General features: G+C 42.3%; 1 protein-coding gene across 2 annotated transcripts in view; it reads right to left on the bottom strand.

Annotated features, from left to right (window-relative positions):
* Positions 1–20,434, bottom strand: part of TGM6 (transglutaminase 6) — a 54,496-nt gene that overhangs the window by 10,894 nt on the left and 23,168 nt on the right. For both annotated transcript variants that reach the window (XM_065521857.1, XM_065521855.1), the window contains exons 9-10: positions 20,119–20,361; positions 4,602–4,943 (exon numbers count right to left, since the gene is read on the bottom strand). In XM_065521857.1, the coding sequence (XP_065377929.1) occupies positions 4,602–4,943; positions 20,119–20,361 (585 nt within the window). The remainder of the gene's footprint in view (positions 1–4,601; positions 4,944–20,118; positions 20,362–20,434) is intronic.

Consider the following 20,434-nt stretch of genomic DNA (forward strand, 5'->3'; position numbering starts at 1 on the left):
GGTAATAATTTTTTTTTTTTTTTTTGAGACGGACTCTTGCTCTATTGCCCAGGTTGGAGTGCAGTGGCATGATTTTGGCTCACTGCAACCTCCACCTCCCGGGTTCAAGCGATTCTCCTGCCTCAGCCTCCCGAGTAGCTGGGATTACAGGCACTCACCACCATGCCCAGTTAATTTTTGTATTTTTAGTAGAGATGGGGTTTCACCATGTTGGTCAGGCTGGTCTCAAACTCCTGATCTCAAGTGATTCACCTGCTTCAGCCTCCCAAAGTGCTGGGATTACAGGCGTGAGCCACCATGTCCAGCCGGTAATAATTTTTTTTGATACAGTACCAAAGGCATGGTCCATGAAAGAAAAAATTGATAAGTTGGACTTTATTAAAACCAAAAACTTTGCTCTGCAAAAACACTGTGAAGAGACTGAGAAGAGAGGACACAGACTGAGAGAAAATATTTGCCAAAGACATCAGATAAAAGACTGTTACCCAAAATACTCAAAGACCTTTCAAAAACCAGCAATGAGAAAATGAACAACCCAATTAAAACACGGGCAAAAGATCTGTACACCTCACCAAAGAAGAGATACAGATGTCAAATAAGTATATGAAAAGATGCTCAATGTCATATGTCATTAGTGAATAGTAAACTCTGATATACTATTTATTACACACCTATTACAATGTCAATAATCCAAAACACACAATGCCATCTACTGCATAGAATAGGGAACAACAGGAATTCTCATATATCCCTGGTGGGAATTCAAAAGGATACAGCCACTTGGGAAGACAGTTTGTCAGTTTCTTACCAAACTAAACATATTCTTACCATAAGATCCAGCAAGTGTGTTCCTTGGTATTTATTTAAAGAATTAAAAATTCGGGCCTGGTGCGGTGGCTCATGCCTGTCATCCCAGCACTTTGGGAGGCTGAGGCAAGTGGATCATGAGGTCAGGAGATCAAGACCATCCTGGCCAACATGCCGAAACCTTGTCTCTACTAAAAATACAAAAATTAGCTAGGTGTGGTAGTGTGTGCCCGTAGTCCCAGCTACTCGAGAGGCTGAGGCAGGAGAATGGCTTGAACCCGGGAGGTGGAGATTGCAGTGACCAAGATCTCGCCACTGCACTCTAGCCTGGTGACAGAGTGAGACTCTGTCTCAAAAAAAAAAAAAAAAAAAAAAAAAGAATTAAAAACTCAAGCCCACACAAAAACCTGCATAAGGATGTTTACAGCAGCTTTATTCATAATTGCCCAAACTAGGAATCAACCGAGATGTCCTTAAGTAGGTGAATGGATAAACTGTGTACATCCATATAATGGAATACTATTTTGCAATAAGAAGAAATGACCTATCAAGACACAAAAACCATAAGGGATCCTTAAATACATATTGCTAAGTGAAAGAAGCCTGTCTGAAAAAGCTTAATTATACCGTATGATTTCAACTAGACGACATTATGGAACAGGCAAAAGTGTGGAGACACTGAAAAAATCAGTGGTTACTGGGGCTTCAGGCAAGGGAAGGAGGGATGAATAGGTGGAACATGGGGATATTAGAGAGGGGGTGAAACTATTCTGTATGATAGTGGAATATTAGATACATGCCATTATACATTTGTCAAAAGCCATAGAATGCACAACACAGAGTGAACCCTAATGTAAACTATGAATTTTAGTTAATAATACTGTGTCAATATTGGCTTATTAATTGTAACAAATGTACCACACTAAAGCAAGATGTTAATAACAGGAGGAGAGGTGTGGTGGTGGGCAGGGATATGGGAACTCTCTGTACTTCCCACTGAAAGTTTTCTGAAAACCTAAAACTACTTAAAAACCCAATAATTTAAAAAATTATAGGTTTTAGTAGTCTATCATTTGGCCAAAGAGTTTCACTTTTCTTTTTAGACGGAGTCTTGCTCTGTCGCCCAGGCTGGAGTGCAGTGGCGAGATCTCGGCTCACTGCAAGCTCCTCCTCCCGGGTTCACGCCATTCTCCTGCCTCAGCCTCCCGAGTAGCTGGGACTACAGGCACCCGCCGCCACACCCGGCTAATTTTTTTGTAGTTTTAGTAGAGACAGGGTTTCACCGTGTTAGCCAGGATGGTCTTGATCTCCCAATCTTGTGATCCGCCCACCTCGGCCTCCCAAAATGCTGGGATTACAGGCATGAGCCACCATGCCCCGCCCAAGAATTTCACTTTTGTGATATAGTCTAACAAAAGTCCAAAATCCAGAGGAAAAAAAATGATTTCTTTTTGCATCAAAATGTTTACTTGCTTGCCTGACACTCTGTAGATAAATTAAACAAAAGTTTAGTTTTATTTTTAATAGCAATAAGCTGATAACTACCTAAAAGAAGAGAAAAGATAGGTCACCATGTATTTATTTAAAGATCTATTAAATTTTATTTAAACATCCATTAAAATGGTGTTTGTGAGGAGCTCATAAAAATATTTAAAATACAATGTAATATGAAAAGAGCAGGGCATTAATGACTATTTGCAATCTTTAACTAGAACTGTTTTCCAAAAAGCAAACAGGCATTAAAAATTTGGAAGTAAAATACATTAACAGTTTGTAGGTGGGTGGCAGAATCATAGGTGATTTTTCTCTTTTGCTTTCCAAATTTTTATGAATATGTATTACTTTTAATATGAAAAAAATTGCTAAAAGCCAGAGGGAAGTGTATGTTAATTAAAATTTTATGATGAAGTGTTATTTTGTGATTTAGTCTTTGTGAAAAATAAATGACAAAAAAAGCTAAAGAAGTGTGACACCTCCTTCATACATTTTCACACCCTGTGAAAATCCACAAGCTTCACTTACCAGAAACTGGCCCAGAGCAACAACTTCTTTGTTTAATTGAATCCTTAGAGTTCAGAAAGTATGTGAAAGGAGAGGGAGGCAAAGGAGAGAGAGAGATACAGAGACAGACTGAGAGACAGAGAGAGAGGAGAGAGAGAGAGACAGACAGGCAAAAAAGCCAAAAGGACAGAGACAGAGAGAGAGACAGGGAAGGAGAGACAGATGGAGAGGGAGACACAGGCAAAAAGATAGACAGACTAGGAAAAAAGTGCAAGAATAATCAAAGAGGACTCATTTAATAAATCATCCATGAAGTGCTATGTGTTCAAGGATCACGAAAAAAATCCTTTAACCTCAGCCTCCTGGGTTCAAGTGAGTCTCCTGCCTCAGCCTCCTGAGTATCTGGGACTGCAGGCGTGTGCCACCACGCCTGGCTAATTTTTTGTATTTTTAGTAGAGACGAGGTTTCACTGTGTTAGCCAGGATGGTTTCGATTTCCTGACCTCGTGATCCACCCGCCTTGGCCTCCCAAAGTGCTGGGATTACAGGCGTGAGCCACCGCGCCTGACTTCGATATATTTTTTAAGAAGCAGTTGGAATAAGGTCAGTTAAAAAAATACAAAAACCTTTAAAAAGACTGAAGCCATTCTCTTCTGCTATGAAATACTAAGGATAAATTTTAGGCAAATGTACCATTAGGTGTGTTGAGCATATTTGGTGTGGGCTCTGACCATTCCATAACCTGCAGTCAAGCAATTGCATCAGCTGAGTAAATGTGCACTGTGGTCAACATCCCTGGCCTTGAACCCTGGCTTTGCCCCTTGCTGGCCTTGGTCAGGAGTGTGTCTGTCATGCCAGACTGCCTGGATTTGGGTCCTGCAACTATGCACACTGACTGTGTGACTCTGAACTCGTGATTCCACCTTTCTTGGTGTGAGTCTTCTCCTTTCAAAGATGGAGCTAGCACTAGTACCACGCACAAGGTGGCTGGAGGGATTATGCTGTCGCATGCAGAATTCTTGGGACAGGGCTTGGCACATGTAAGCACTTAATAAACATCTGTGGCCTGGCTCAAGCCTGTCATCCCAGTACTTTGGGAGGCCAAGGCGGGCAGATCACTTGAGTCCAGCCTGGGCAACATCGCGAAACCCCTTCTCTACTAAAAATACAAAAATTATCTGGGTGTGGTGGTGCATGCCTGAAGTCCCAGCTACTCAGGAGGCTGAGGCAAGAGAATCCCTTGAATCTGGGAGGTGGAGGTTGCAGTGAGCTAAGATCACACCACTTCACTCCAACCTGGGTGAGAGAGCAACACTCTGTCTCAAAAAAAATCGAAAACCAAAACAAAGAAAACCATCTGTTACCAGTCCAGCCCTCTCCCACAGATCATCTGGAGCCAAATGGGCTCCAGAATTTTTTTTTTGTTTTTTGGATTTTAGAAAAGTAACGCATGGCATATTCCATACATGCTGAAATACCCCCAACCTGTATTTATTTGGTGTGTAAATATTCATTCTAATTAAAACAAATAGAAACTATAAATCACATATTCATCAGATTGCCACCAGATGCATGTGGACTTGTATTACTGTTATTATTGTTTTGCCCCTCCGAGTCTCAGTTTTCTCATCTGCAAGGTGGGGACAAGAGGCAAGGCACTGAGCACAATGCTCAGGAATGTCCCCTTCCTTCCTGGGGATGAATGCAGATCCTGGGAAATACCCCCGACCTCCACAACCCTCCTGAAAAAGGAGGTGGCTTGGCCTGATTCCACCAAGCCAGGGTACACTTACCTTCTTGTCGTCCCAGCCTCACGGCGTGGGATTCATGCAGGATCTCTGCCACCGGCTTGCGGGTGTAGAGGATGGTGGCACCGCTCAGGTTGACCCTCACCTGCTGGACCCGGGAGGTGAGGTTGGCCAAGCACAGGGCCAGTCTCAGGTCGTGGCCCAGCATGGGAGGCTCTAGCAGCTTGAACTTGCCAGTGATGCTGGGCTTGGTGGTGGGCTCTAGGAGGTCATCATGCCAGAGACAGCGCCCCCCAGCCCTGCGGATCCAGGTTCTCCTTCCAGAGGCTTTCACGCTGAACAACCTCTTCACCGCCTTGCTGTACACCTGCCTCTCTTTCCGGGACCCTGCAGGGCATTACACAACATCAGCAGCAGGCACCCCCTTGCTCCTTTAATTTACCACGGCTTGTGGAAGTCAAACTGGCAGTTCAAGAGCCATATGCACAGCGGTGCCACATGCCTTGTGTTGGATTCTCTATGTAAATAAAATTTTAAATCCGTTGCCAACAACTTCAGGTCAGGAAATTTCACATAAAAATGCAAATTTCCAGCTTCTCTGACAGCTGGGTCAAAAGCCTCATATAGTAATGATAGCTAGCACTTTTGCAGATTTGCTATGTGTACTATAGCACTTGGTGCTGTGTTTTTTTTTCTCTAGGAGGTACTACAGAGGTATTATTATCACCTACATTTAACAGACGAGGAAGCCAAGACACAGAGAAAGAAGTAAAGTAACTCCTCAATCACACAGTTTATGTGTTAAGTGAGGGAGCTGGGACTTGAACCAGGCAGTAAAGCTCCAAATTCCATTTATGCTCCCTTACCACTCTCTACATGGCGATAATGGTCTTGAGGCAGGAGGCGGGACTTGACTCCGGAGTTGGGGCTCAAACTCAGGACTAGATTAAAGATGAATGGAAACAGGGAGGAGGCAAAAGCACTTCTCTATAAGACACACCCACCAGTGCTATGGCAACACCCAGAACTTACTACCCCTTTTCAAGGCAATCACCTGGAAGTTACCACCCTTTTCCTAAAAGTTTCTGCATAATCTGCCCCTTAATTTGCACATAATTAAAACTGAGTATAAATATGACTACAAAACTGTAGGGTATAACAACTTCATTCTTTTGCATGTGGATATACAGCGGTTCCAACACCATTTGCTGAAAAGACTATTTTTATTCTTTCTCCATTGAATTGTCTTGACACTCTTGTAGAAATCAATTGAACATAATTATAAGGGCTCATTTTTGGACTCTCAGTTCAATTGCTTTGATTTGTATGTCCATTCTCATGCCAATACCACACCGTCTGAGTTTCTGTATATTTGTAGTACTTTTTGTCTGTCTGTTTTTGAGACAGGATCTCACTCTGTCACCCAGAGCTGCTATGCTGGGCATACTGCCTATGTGGTAGCCCTGGCCCACAAGGAGCATCACCTTCGCTGTTGCTGCACACTGCTTCTTTAAGAAAAGTTGCTAACACCACTGGCGCATCCTTGAATTCTTTCCTGGGTGATGCCAGGAACCCTCCTGGGCTAAGCCTGCATGCCCTAAAAGCCTGCATGCCCTAAATCAGTGTAGAGTTGAGCAATAGCAGCGCCCCCTAGAGGGAATGTACTCTCTGGTTGTCCATGATCTTCACCCCGTAATTCTCACTCACCGGGTTCTATCTGTGGGGCTCCTGTAGACATGTGAGTTTAGGGCCCCCGATACACCACTTTCCCCGCTGCTAGCACAGACCTCTCTTTTGAGCTCCAGAACAATACGAAGAACTGGACAGCACCCCCCAGGTGTCCCACAGGTGCCTCAAATCCAACCAAACCCACCAACTGCCCAGCATCATTCCTCATCCCAGCCAATGGTGCAGCCATGAGCCCAGGTGTACAAGCCAGAAGCCTGGGGGTGTTCTTGACTCTTCTCTCACCTTCATCACTCACAACAGAGCCCTCATCAGGTCCTGCTGAACATCCTCCTTAGGCTCTGGAATTTGTCCTCTTCTCTCATCTCTCTTCCCCCATCAGACCACCCTACAAACAACCTCACCATGAGGTCAGCGTGTGAATTTTATCACTGTTTTCATTACTCTGTCCCTGCAAGCTTCAGTTTTCCTCTCTGTAAAGTGGGGACAAGAGGCCCACAGGCAAGGCACTGAGCACGACAATCAAGAACGTCCGCTCCCTTCCTGGGAATGTAGGATCCATCCCGTTCCAGTTCTGTTTCCACTCTGATGATTCCAAAATCCAATTCTGGTGGTTCCCCTTCCCTACCTGAAACCTGCGGCATGTGGTCTTCACACCACTCTCCCCAAAAGGTACCCTGATACTGTGTGACCCTGGTCAGATCACTTGGTGATTGCTTGGTGTTGCTGTGGACACCAGGGTTCTTTAACACTCCATGTTTCATTATTTAAATGTATGTGAACTCTGCTACTGCATAATATATTTTTTACTATGAAAATGTTTCATTTCCCTGCCAAAGAATTTAATGCCACCTTCTCATGGAGGCCTTCTCTGACCACCTGACTTTTTAAAACAACTTTATTGAGATACAATTCCATAACATACAATTCACCCATTTTAAGAGTGCAATTCAATGTTTCTTAGTATGTTCACAGAACTGTGCACCCATCACCACAATCTAATTTTTGAACGTTTTGGTCACTTCCCCTAAAAAAATTCTGTAACCATCAGGAGTCACTTCCCATTCCTCCCCACCCCAACCCCAGCCCTAGGCAACCACTAATTTAATTCATAATTTGCCTATTCTGGACATTTCATATAAAGGGAATCATACAACATGTGGTCTTTTGTGAAATTTTTTCCACTTAACATAATGTTTTCAAGGTTCGTTCATGTTGTAGCATATATAGTAATGAATTCTTTTTCATTTCTGACTAGGATTCCATCAGATGGATATACATTTTATTTATCATTGATGGGTACTTGGGCTGTTTCTACTTTTTATCTATTTTAAATAATGTTTCTATAAATATTCATGTAAAGTTTTTGTGTGGGTGTTTGTTTTCATTTCTCTTGGACATGTAGCTGGGAGTGCAATTGCCAGGTCACAGTAACACCACGTTTAACATTTTGAGAAACTGTCAAAGTGTTTCCCAAAGTGGCTGTGCAATTGTAAATTCCCACCAGCAATGTATGAGTGTTTCAATTTCTCCACATCTTCACCAACACTAATTGTCTGTCTTTTTGATGACAGTAGATCTAGTGGATGTGAAGTGGCATCTCATTGTGGTTTTGACATGCATGTTCCTAATGACTTAATGATGTTGAGCATCTTTTTCTGTGCTTATTGGCCATTTATATATGGTCCTTGGGGAGATGTTCATTCACTTCCTTTGCCATTTTAAAATTGGATTATTTATTTATTTATTTTGTAGAGATAGAATCTTGCTATGTTGCCCAGCTGGTCTTGAACTCCTAACCTCAAGTGCTCCTCCTGCCTTGGCCTCTCAAGGTAATAGGATGGGCCAAGCATGGTGACTCATGCCTGTAATCCTAGCACCTTGAGAGGCCAAGGTGGGAGAAGCACTTGGCCTTTCCAGTGCTCTTAAATTATTTTTTAAATGGTTGAGTTTTAAGAGTTACATATATATATATATATATATATATATTTTTTTTTTTTTTTCCTAGATAAGAGTACTTTATCCATTCAATACATGATTTGCAAATATTCTCTCCTATTCCATGGGCTATCTTTCCACTTTCCTGATGGTACTGTTTGCAGGACAAGTTTCTAACTTTGATAAAGTCCAATTTTCTCCCTTGTTACTTGTGCTTTTGGTGTTGTATCTGAAAAGGCTTGGTCTAATCCAAGATTATGAAGATTTACTCCTATGTTTTCTTCCAAAAATTTTATAGTTTTAGCTCTAACATATAAGTCTATAAAGCATTTTGAGGAATTTTTGTGTATCGCATGAGATAGGAGGCCAACTTCATTCATTCTTTTTCTTTTCCTTTTTAAAATTTTTCATGTGACCAGTGGGGTATAACAACTTCATTCTTTTGCATGTGGATATGCAGTGGTCCCAACACCATTTGCTGAAAAGACTATTCTTATTCTTTCTCCATTGAATTGTCTTGACACTCTTGTAGAATCAATTGAACATAATTTTTAGGGCTTATTTTTGGACTCTCAGTTCAATTTCTTTGATCTATATGTCCATTCTCATGCCAGTATCACACTGTCTGGGTAACTGTATATTTGTTGTAATTTTTGTTTGTCTGTTTATTTTTGAGACAGAATCTCACTCTGTCACCCAGGCTGGAGTACAGTGGTACAATCATGGCTCATTGCAACCGCAACCTCCCAGGCTCAAGCGATCCTCCCACCTCAGCCTCCTGAGTAGCTGGTAGCCATGCCACCACACTCTGCTAATTTTTAAAATTTTTTGTAGAGATGAGGTCTTCCATGTTGCCCAGCTGGCCTGAAAGGAGATTTCCTGACCTGGAGGGAGTCTCCTGACTTAGCGTCCTAAAGTGCTGGGATCACAGACATAAGCCACCATGCCTGGCTGCAGTAAGTTTTGAATTTGGGAAGTATGTGCCCTCCAACTTCTTTTTCAAGACTGTTTGGGCTATTTGGGGTCCCCTTACATTTCCAAATGAATTTAATGATCAGGTTGCTAATTTTGGGAAAAAAACTCAGCTGTAACTTTGATAGGATTTTGTCGAGTCTGTAGATCAATTTTGAGAGTCTTGCAATTTTAACAATATAAACCCTTTCAATCTGAAAATGGGATGCCTTTTCATTTATTTATATCATTAATTTCTTTCAACAATGTTTTGTAGTTTTAGCATATAAGTCTTGCTCTTCTTTTGTTGAATTTATTCCTAAGTATTTTATTCTTTTTGATACTATTGTAAACGGATTTATTTTCTTAATTTCATTTTTGGATTATTCATTGCTAGTATCTAGAAATATGATTAATTTTTGTATATTGATCTTGTGTTCTGCAAACTTGCTGAACTTGTTTATCATTTCTAATAGCTTTTTAATGGATTCCTTAGGATTTTATATATACAAGATTATGTTGTGTGCAAATAGAAATAGTTTTATATCTTTCTAATTTGGAAATGTCTCTATTTCCATTTCTTCTTTCTCTCCCTCTCTCCCTCCCTCTCTTCTTTTCTCTTCTTTCTTTTTATTTTAAAAATTGTGATAAAATACACATAACATAAAATTTACCATCTTAACCATTTTTAACTGTACACTTCAGTGTCATTAAGTACATTCTTATTGTTGTGTAACCATCACTGCCATCTATCCAGAGCTCTTTTCATCTTGATTGAAATTCTGTACCTATTAAACAATAATGCCCATTCTCCCCAGATCTTAGCTCCTGGCAACCACCATTCTATTTTCTGTCTCTATGAGTCTGGCTACTCTAGGTACTTCATAGATATAAGCAGCATCATAGAATATTTGTTCTTTTATGTCTGGCTTATTTCACTTAGCATAATGTCCTCAAGTTTCATCTGTGTTCCAGCATTTGTTGGTATTTTCTTTCTTTGTAAGGCTAAATAATATTCCATTGTATGTATATACCACATTTTGTTTGTTCATTCATTCAATGATGGACATTTGGGTTGCTTTCACCTTTTGGCCATTTTGATGAGATCGGGCACATTCAGGGTGGTATGGCCGTAGATGTTTTGGCTACTTTGAATAATGCTGCTCTGAACATGGGTGTACAAATATCTCTTCAAGGTCCTGCTTTCAATTCTTTTGGGTATATACCCAGAAGTTGAATTGCTGTATTGTATGATAATTCTATTTTTGATATTTTGAGAAATAGCCATATTATTTTCCACAGTGGCAGCACCATTTTACATTCTCAACTCCCACCAATTCCACTCTCTCCACATTCCTTCCAACAATTTTTTTATTTGATAGTAGCCATCTTAGTAGGTATGAGGTGGTACCTCATTGCAGATTTAATTTGCATTTCCCTAAAGATCAGTGATTTTGAACATCTTTTTATGTGTTTATTGGACATTTGTATATCTTCTCTGGAGCATGGCTACTCAAGCCCTTTGCCTATTTTTTAATTAAGTTATTTGGTTTTTGTTGTTGAGTTACAGGAGTTTTTAATATATTCTGGATAGTAGTCCCCTATCAGAAATATGATTTGCAAATATTTCCTCTCATTCTCTGAATTGCCTTTTCATTCTCTTGAATGTATCCTTTGATGAACTGACATTTTAAATTTTGATGTAGTCCAATTTATATATTTTTTGTTGTTGCCTATGCTTTTGGCAACATATTCAAGACATCAGTGCCAAATCCAACATCATGAAATTTTTCTCCTATGTTTTTTTCTAAGAGTTTTATAATTTCAGCTCTCACGTTTAGACCTTTGATCCATTTTCAGTTAATTTTTCTATATAATGCAAGAGTCTAACTTCAGTCTTTTGTACATAGATATCCAGTTTTCCCAACACAGTTTTTAAAAAGATATCTATTTCTTTTTCTTGCTTAATTTCCTTGGTTAGCACTTCCATCAAAATGATGAATCAATGTGGCAAAAAAGGATATCTTGGTCTTGCCCTTGATTTTGGGGTGCAAGTGTTCAACCTTTCACTATTAAATATCATTTTAGCTGTGGCTTTTTTATGGGTGACTACTTCTATTCTTAATTTGCTGAGTGTTTTTTCTTTTTAATCATAAAGGGGTATGAGAATTTGTCAAATGATTTTTCTGCATCTATTGAGATGATCATGTGGTTTTGTCCTTTTTTCTATTGATACAGTGTATTATATTAGCTGATTTTCAATGTTAAACCCATCTTGCATTCCCGGGATAAATCCCACTTACTCATAGCATATAATCTTTTTTATATGTTGCTGAATTCAGTTTATCAGTCAACTGAATTCATTTCATATTCATGAATTTTTGCTCTCATTATTGATTTTTGCTTTCATTCATAAGGGAGATAGATATATAGTCTTCTTCTGACGTTGTCATCTGGTTTTGGTATCAGGATAATACTGACTTCATAGAATGAGTTGAGAGGTATTCCCTCATTTTCTAATTTTTGGAATAATTCATGAATAATTGATACTAGTTTTTTTAATATTTGGTAGAATTCACCAGTGACTGATTATTTCTGGGCCTGATTATTTCTTTGTGGGAAGTTTTCATATTAGTAGTTCAGTATGAACTGTTACTAGTTCTTTACTTGTTGTGAATCTATTCAGATTTTCTATTTCTTTTTGAGATAGTTTTGGTAAGTTGTGTCTTTCTAGAAATTTACCCATTTAATCTAAAGTTATCTAATATATTGTCATACAGTTGCTCATAGTATTCCCTAATAAACTGTCATTAATTATAGCAATTCTGACTCCAAATGTGTGTGGGGTTTTCATACTAACCAATTCTCCAACTCTCTGGACACCAACTGGGTCTCCTTCCATTCCATTCCATTCCATTCCATTCCATTCCATTCCATTCCATTCCATTCCATTCCATTCCATTCACTAACTACCTGGAGTTAGCATCAGACTCCACAGGTTTAAAGGCTCAGTCCCACAAGACTGAGACTTCAGACTCCAGTCACAAGTATTGGTTACCCAGGGTTACTCACACTTCTGTCTAACTTTGCTACAGATTTGGGGTTATCACAACTGCCCACAGCCTTAGGTTTGATAATTTGTTAGCGTGGTTCACAGAACTCAGAAAAACAGTTCAGAGTTTCATTACACAGGCATGACTGATTAAATCATAGGCCTTTGGTGATTAACTCAATCTTCAGCCTCTCTCCCCTCCCTGGAGGTCAGAGGTGGGGTTTAAAGTCCCGAATCCCTAATCATGTCTTGATTTTTCAGGCAACCAGCCCCATGCTGAAAGTGATCTAGGTGCACATAGTCATCTACTAACATACTACAGCTGATGCTCTTCTCATTCTGAAGACTCCAAGGGTTTTAGGAGCTGTGGGTGAGGAACTGGGGATGATAACCAAATACTTTTCTTTAAAAACCACACTCTTTATAATTCTTTTCATTTTTGTAGAGTTGGTAGTGATGTCCTCTCTAATTTTAGTAATTTGATTCTTCTCTTAGTCTAGCTAAAGGTTTATCAATTTTGTCAATCTTTTCAAAGAATCAACTGGTTTTGTTGATTTTCTTTAATGATTTTTCTGCTCTTTATTTCATTTACATTTATTTCCACTTTAATCTTTCTTGTTTTCTCTTTCTGCTTTTTTAGGGGTTTACTTTGCTCTTCTTTTTCTAGGGTTTTTTGTTTGTTTGTTTGTTTTTTGTTTTTTTTTTAGACAGAGTTGTTTTTTTTTTGTGGCCCAGGCTGGAGTGCAGGGGCCTGATCTAGGCTCACTGCAACCTCCGCCTCCCAGGTTCAAGTGATTCTCCTGCCTCAGCCTCCCGAGTAGCTGGGATTACAGGTGCATGCCCCCATACCCAAATAATTTTTGCATTTTTAGTAGAGACAGGGTTTCCTAATGTTGGCCAGGCTAGTCTCGAACTCCTGACCTCCGGTAATCTGCCCACCTCAGTCTCCCAAAGTGCTGGGATTATAGGTGTGAGCCACTGCACCCAGCCATTTTTGTAGGTTCTTAAGGTAGAAGATTAGGCTATTGGTTTGAAATCTTTCTTCTTTAATATAGGTTTTTATGGCTATAAATTTCCCTCTGTGTACTGCTTTAGCTGCATCTTATAAATTTTGGCACATTGTGTTTTCATTTTCTTTCACTGCAAGTATTTTCTAATTTGACTTGTGATTTTTCCTTTGGCTCATTGGATATTTAGATGTATGTGTTGTTTAATTTTCACATATTATAAATGTATCAAATTATTTTCTGATACTGATTTCTAATTGAATTCTATTGCAATAAGATTATACACTTTGTATGATTTCAATCTTCTTGAGTTTACGGAGGCTTATTTTATGGCTGAACATATGGTCAATTCTAGATAATGCTACCCTTGTACTTTCCAAGAATGTGTATATGTTGCTGCTATAATGTGGAATCTTCTATAGGTGTCTGTTAGTGTCCACCTGATTTTAAATGACAAATGCTCGCTTCCTCTCAACCAGTCCCTAAACTCTTTCCCTTCTTTATTTCCCCCCAGAATACTTATCACTAACTGAAATACTAGTCGTTTTACTTATTTGTTTACTTTTACCTGCCCCACTAGAATGTCAGCTTCTTTAAGATAAAGATCATATGCATTTTGCTCACTGGTTGGCTGGCGCCCGGTAAGTGCTCAATAAACACATGCTAATAGAAAACAATGTGAAAATGTGGCTTACATGTCCTGTAGCTTCACATAAGCCAGTCCTATAATCAACAAAGCAAGGCCCTTCTTGATACAACTCAAACTCCTTATGACATTAAAAGCCCTTCATATGTTGTTGGCCCCAATTCATTCATTCCATGGATCTGTACTGAGCACTTACTATGCAGTTGATGCTGCTGTAGGGGTTGGGGATAAAGCAGTGAACAAAACAGTCAGGCTCCCCGCCATCCTAGAACTCTCAGTCTAGGAGAGTTCTAGGTAGACAATAAAGATTCAAGCAAACATCAGGTTGTGATATGTGCTTAGAAGGAAGTCAATAGGGTGCTGAGACCCCTGGTCAGGCAAAAGTTTGGGGTGAAGTCAGCAGGTCCTTCCCAGGCAAAGAAAGCGTCTTGTGCCAAGTCCTTTAGGTATAAAAGAGCTGCTAATGACCTTTCCCTCTTACTGTTACCTGAACAAGCACTGTCCTCCCTGCTGCTGTAACCTGATCATTCAGTACCTCGGCAGCCTGACCTCATCACACTGCATTGGGGTTATCTGCTTTCCTGTGCTTCCTGTCCACCCTCCCACCTGGTATTTGGGGGTGCCCACTAAATGCAAGAAGGGAGGGAGAGAGAAAGGCACAGTAGAAAGGCAGAGAGCAGAATGGCTGGGAGACAGAGAGTGTGGAAGGAGAGTGTCCTGGGCTGGTCACAGGGTCTCTGCATCAACCTCTCAGCAGCTGTAGCCCCACAGCCACTGCACTCACTATTTCCTGTCGGCTTGGCCATCCAGGCCCTGGGCAGCAGGTGCTTGGTCTTCCCACACAGGCTGCAGTGGGTTGAACAATGTCCTCCTCAACAATATGCCCAAGTCCTAACTCCTGGTATGTGTGAATATAATCTATGAATAGGATTTTTGAAGATATAATTCAAGATCTTGGGATAAGATCATCCTGGATTTAGGGTAGGTTCTAAATCCAATGACTTTTGTCCTTGTAAGGGAAAGGAGATAGGAATTTGAAACACATAGGAGGAAAGAAGGCCATGAGAAGGTGGAGGCAGAGATAGGAGTGATGTGACTACAGGCCAAGGAATGCCTGAGCCACCAGAAGTTAGAAGAGTCAAGGAAAGAATCTCTCCTAGAGCCTCTGGATGGAGCATGGCCCAGCCGGCACCTTGATTTTGGACTTCTGGCCTCCAGACTGTGACATAATAAATTTCTGATGTTTTAAGCCACCCAAGTTTGTGGTAATTTATTATGGCAGGCCCAGGAAACTAATACACAGGACCAGAAGCTGATGGCTGGACAGGTGCACCAGCTTTGCTTCCCTGTTGGCTGCTGGTACCAGCCTTACCAACTAAGATCTTGGCTTTGTATTTTCTTTGCTTAGAAGGTTCATTCTCTGTTTGCTTAGTCTCCAGGCTATCTTAGGAGTATGGGCAAAGCACGTTGTACCCAGGGGCTCTGAATCTTTGTGCTCTAGCATGTGTCCTGGTTCCACAGACAGAGCAAGGGCTCATGACTCAGAGAGGCATAAGCCCCTGTCATTTCATCTGTAGAATACTGCTCATGCAAGTCAAGGATGTCTTGGCTTCCATGAGCAGTATTGCCCAGCATGAGTCTGGAATCCGGCTGGACCCTGTCTTCCTGGAATGCCTTCTCAACCTTTCATCTCCTGGCTGAATCTTACTCCCTTCAGCATTCCCTCCCATACGCTGCTTTTCCTGATACCTTCTGCCCTGGCCGAGTTAGAGACTCTTCCTCTCTGCTCGTTTAGCCTCTGGACACTCCAGTACAGTGGCAGTCACTCTGAATTGTTCCGTGTTGTCAGCTCACCATGTGGTGTGCTCTCTGGGGACCTCTCTTTGTCCCCTTGCCTCTGAATCATGCCTGGCACTCAGGAGGCTCTCTACTTTGAGAGCACATGAAAAAAGCCTAGCATGGTGTATGGCATACCGAGGCCACTCAGCGAAGAGGGGCAGTCTGGCATAGCGGGGAGGGCAGAGGCCCTGAGATTAGACTGCCTCATTAGAACTCCAGCTCCTCTGGGCTTTGAAAACTTGGAGAAGTTACTTAATCTCCCTGTGCCTCAGTTTGATTATCCATAAAATGACTTTTTTATTTTTTGAGATGGAGTCTCGCTCTGTAGGCTGGGGTGTAGTGACGTAATCTTGGCTCACTGCAACCTCCGCCTCCTGAGATCAAGCAATTCTCTTGCTTCAGCCTCCTGAGCAGCTGGGACTACAGGCAACCACCACCGCGCCCTGCTAATTTTTGTATTTTTAATAGAGATGGGGTTTCGCCATGTTAGCTAGGCTAGTCTTGAACTCCTGACCTCAGGTGATCTGCCCACTGTGACCTCCCAAAGTGCTGGGATTACAGGTGTGAGCCACCATGCCTGGTTCATAAAATGATTTTAAAATAAATATTAAGGCCAGGCGTGGTGACTCAAGCCTGTAATGCCAGCACTTTGGGAAGCTGAGACGGGCGAATCACGAGGTCAGGAGATCAAGACCATCCTGGCTAACACGGTGAAATCCCGTCTCTACTAAAAAATACAAAAAAAAAAAAACAAAAACTAGCCGGGTGAAGTGGCGGGCACCTGTAGTTCCAGCTACTCGGGAGGCTGAGGCAGAATGGCATAAACCTGGGAGGTGGAGCTTGCAGTGAGCTGAGATCCAGCCACTGTACTCCAACCTGGACAGCAGAGCGAGACTCCGTCTCAAAAAAACAATAAAAACAATAAAAAAAAAATAAAATAAATACTAAATGAACTAATGCATGGACATTGCTTACCATTGTGCTTAGCAAGTTCTAGATACTATTATTATTATTTTTGTTAACCTAGATGTGAAATCACGTTGCCCACAGTAGGCAGTCAATAAATAGTAAACAATAGTATAATTAAACAGTGGCAGTGCAGTGCAGAGTGAGGAGCATGGGCTCTGGATTCTGCAGGGGAGTTCTCCCTTACTAGCTATGTTCTCTGGCTGGGTCAACTTGCCTCTCTGTGCCTCTGTCTTCTCCTCTGTAAAATAAACGCTGTATCTGTGTCTCACTTAAAAGCTCATGGTAAGGGCTTCATAAACATTTGTTACATAAAATAACTACATAACTTGTGGAAATGGCCAGCCCACAGCAGGCGCTCAGTGACAGTGATTGCCATCACTGTCATCATGTAACAGGATGTTAATTTCTCCTGTGGCTTTTTTTTTTTTTTTTTGAGATGGAATTTTGCTCTTGTTGCCCAGGCTGGAGTGCAGTGGCACAATCTTGGCTCACTGCAACCTCTGCCCCCCAGGTTCAAGCGATTCTCCTGCCGCAGCCTCCCAAGTAGCTGGGAATACAGGCACGTGCCACCATGCCTGGCTAATTTTGTATTTTTAGTAGAGATGGGGTTTCGCCATGTTGGCCAGGCTGGTCTAGAACTCCAGACCTCAGGTGATCTGCCTGCCTCGGCCTCCCAAAGTGCTGGGATTACAGGTGCGAGCCACTGCACCCAGCTGGTCATGGTTAAATCTTAGGACAAAAGACCCACAGATCTCATGTTTTTTCGTTTTGTTTGTTTGTTTTGTTTTGTTTTTTTTGAGACAGGGACTCACTGTGTTGCTCAGGCTGGAGTGCAGTGGCACAATCTTGTCTCATTGCAACCTCCGCTTCCCAGAATCAAGCGATCCTCCCACTGGAGCCTCCTGAGTAGCTGGGACTACAGGCACATGCCACCATGCCTGGCTAATTCTTTTGTATTTTTTTGTAGAGATGGGGTTTTGCCATGTTGCCCAGGCTAGACCCCACATTCTAAGTTCCAGAAGCTCCCAGCAGAAGGGACCCAGCCATCAATCTGTAGGTCTTATCAGAGAGGTGCCAGCTCAGAAGAGGCCTTACCACATACTCCCCTCATCCATAGCCCACCCCAAGACAGTAAGAAGATGGCTAAAGTGGAAGATGTCTTTGACAGTCAAGAAAGTGCCATGTTCCCGGAGATAGGAGCTAAAGTGTGAGTTGGGGGTGTGTGTAGGTGTTTAAAAGAATCAGTGTTAAGGTTTGGGGGTATCTTCAGCAAGAAATGACTGGCTGATCAAGATTGGGGGTGCCTACAGAAAGGGAAGTTGGTATTCCCCTCCCTGTGGGAGATCTGTTCATCCCGTCTTACTTACTAAGCCGTGTACTACGTGAGCAGGGAGAAGAGAACTGAAGAGAGACAGCAGGTGGGAGACAGCCAGTCAAGACTGCTCCTCCTACCCACAAGTGTCAGGTTTCAGTTCCCAGCCTTGGAGTGGGAGACAGTGGAAGTTAGGGTGGGGCACCACAGCCTTGTAAAACCTCGGCAGAACTTGGGGACAAAAGTCACCATGCATCAGAAAGAAGCCGTGTTGAAAAGGCCCAAATAGCACAAGAAATCAGCAGTGTCTACAGGAACAGCACAGGAATTAGCCTTGATGGCAGCAGGTTGTGATGGAGCCACCATCTGTCCTCAGCAAGCATAGATAGGAAACTAGGGCAGCAGTATCCGCCCACTTAGCCAGCACTGAATCCTCACCCAGTTAAGACAAAGGCATCTGCTCTCTTCTCTCCTCTTTTCCTCCCCCTTAGCCTAACAGTGCTCTCAGCATTGGTAGCACACTAGAGACCACCTGGGAGCTTTAAAAAGTCCCAATGCCAGAACCACATCCTGTAGAGACTATGATTCAATTAGTCAGGGGTGCAATCTGGACTGCTGAGGTAGATTAAAAATGGCCATAATGCCTTGCAACTTCCCACCCCTTGAATCTGGATTGGGCTCATGAATTGCTTTGACCAATAGAATGTGGCAGAAGTGACATGGTGCACATTCTGAACCAGGCCTCTAGAAACTTCACAGCTTCATCTCTCACCTTCTGGGAATGTTGCTGCTATTGGGACAATAGCAAGGGCTGGCCTGTTGGGACAAGAGAGGCCAAGTGGGAACACAGACCCAGCCATCTCAGCAGTCCCATGTGACAGACATATGTGAGATCCCAGCCAACACCACCTGGAGATGAACCATCCCAGCTGAGCACAGCCCAAATTGCTGACCCACAGAATTGACCAAATAAGTAATTATTGTTTAAGATACATAACTGAAACAGCTCCCTGGATAATTCAAATGAGCAACCAGGGTTCGGGTGCAGTGGCTCACATCTGTAATCCCAGCACTTTGGGTGGCCGAGGTGGACAGATCACCTGAGGTCAGGAGTTCAAGGGCAGCCTGCCCAACATGGTGAAACCCCATGTCTACTAAAAATACAAAAATTAGCCGGGCATGGTGGTGGGCTCCTGTAATCCCAGCTACTTGGGAGGATGAGGCAGAAAAATCGTTTGAACCCAGGAGGCGTAGGTTGCAGTGAGTTGAGATCACATCATTGCATTCCAGTGTGGGCAACAAGAGTGAGACTCCATCTCAAAGGAAAAAAAAAATGTGCAACCAGAGCTGTAAAATATGATGCTAGAGAGTAGAAAAGGGAGGTGAGGAGGTGTTCAGAGCAGACTGTGTCTCCTCTTTAGCAATCTTCCAGGGTCATTGCTGTAGCTTGTGCTCAGGGGACAGGAGGAGATAGGGTCTAATTCAAGTTTGAGCTTGAAGTCGTAATTACTTGGTGACATGGCTTTAACAAGCAGAAATGGTTGAAAATATGTTAATCAGATCATAACATTGCTAAGGAAACTGTTACACAGTGGGAAAGGGAGATTTTTAAAGTGTATAGTTGGAAGCAGCTGTAAGAAAAAATACAACTGTTTTGTTTTTGTAGCCTAACAAGTAAGGGCTCTTCAATAAACCAGTGGCCATAAATTGGTATCATGGCACAGGCCCCGGCAGATGCCAAACAGGAGATGGTATTATTATTAGTCTGAATTGGGCCTGTGCCATGCATTTGTCCTAGGTGTTCAATAAATAATACCTGCTACTATCATCATTATTACTAGTAGTGATTATTATTGTATGTGAACATACCTAATGCAGTGCCTGGTATATGGCAAGTGTTCAAGGAAATGTAGCTATTATTATTACATACGGGAAATCTTCTAAGGCAGAAGAAGTGCTTAGCAAACAGAGGAAGTTATTAATGTAGCCTAAATAAAGGCACTTGGCTCAGAGCACAGAGACAATGTGCATGGAAGCTGCTGTCAGCGTCATATACATGGGGCGGGGCCTGATCCCAGGCTACCTGCAGTGGGATCTCTGCAGCACATGGGCCATACTGGGGAAGGTAATAAAGGTAATAAGGGCTGCCATGTGGCCCTTACCTTCCGGATACTTGTAGAGGTCGGTGATGTCCACACGGGAGTCGCTGCCTACCGCCTTAGTGCTGATGCATCTCCCAATCTTCTTCGTGTTCGAGTATACACGCTCTCGGCTCTCATCCTCGTGCCACAGCCAGGTGATGTAGTCAGCGTTGACCTCCGCAAACACGAAGGGGCCATCGTGGGCCAGGTGCACATCACCCTCGCGGATGGCAGTGACTGAGGCTGGGCCGCACCGGAACACACCTGGGCAGGAGGGGTGGGCCTGAGCAGCATGGGTAAGGAAAAAGCAGGGATCTGGAACCTACCCCACCCAGCT

The sequence above is a fragment of the Macaca fascicularis genome, chromosome 10, assembly GCF_037993035.2.
Source record: "Macaca fascicularis isolate 582-1 chromosome 10, T2T-MFA8v1.1".
Taxonomy (NCBI): domain Eukaryota; kingdom Metazoa; phylum Chordata; class Mammalia; order Primates; family Cercopithecidae; genus Macaca; species Macaca fascicularis.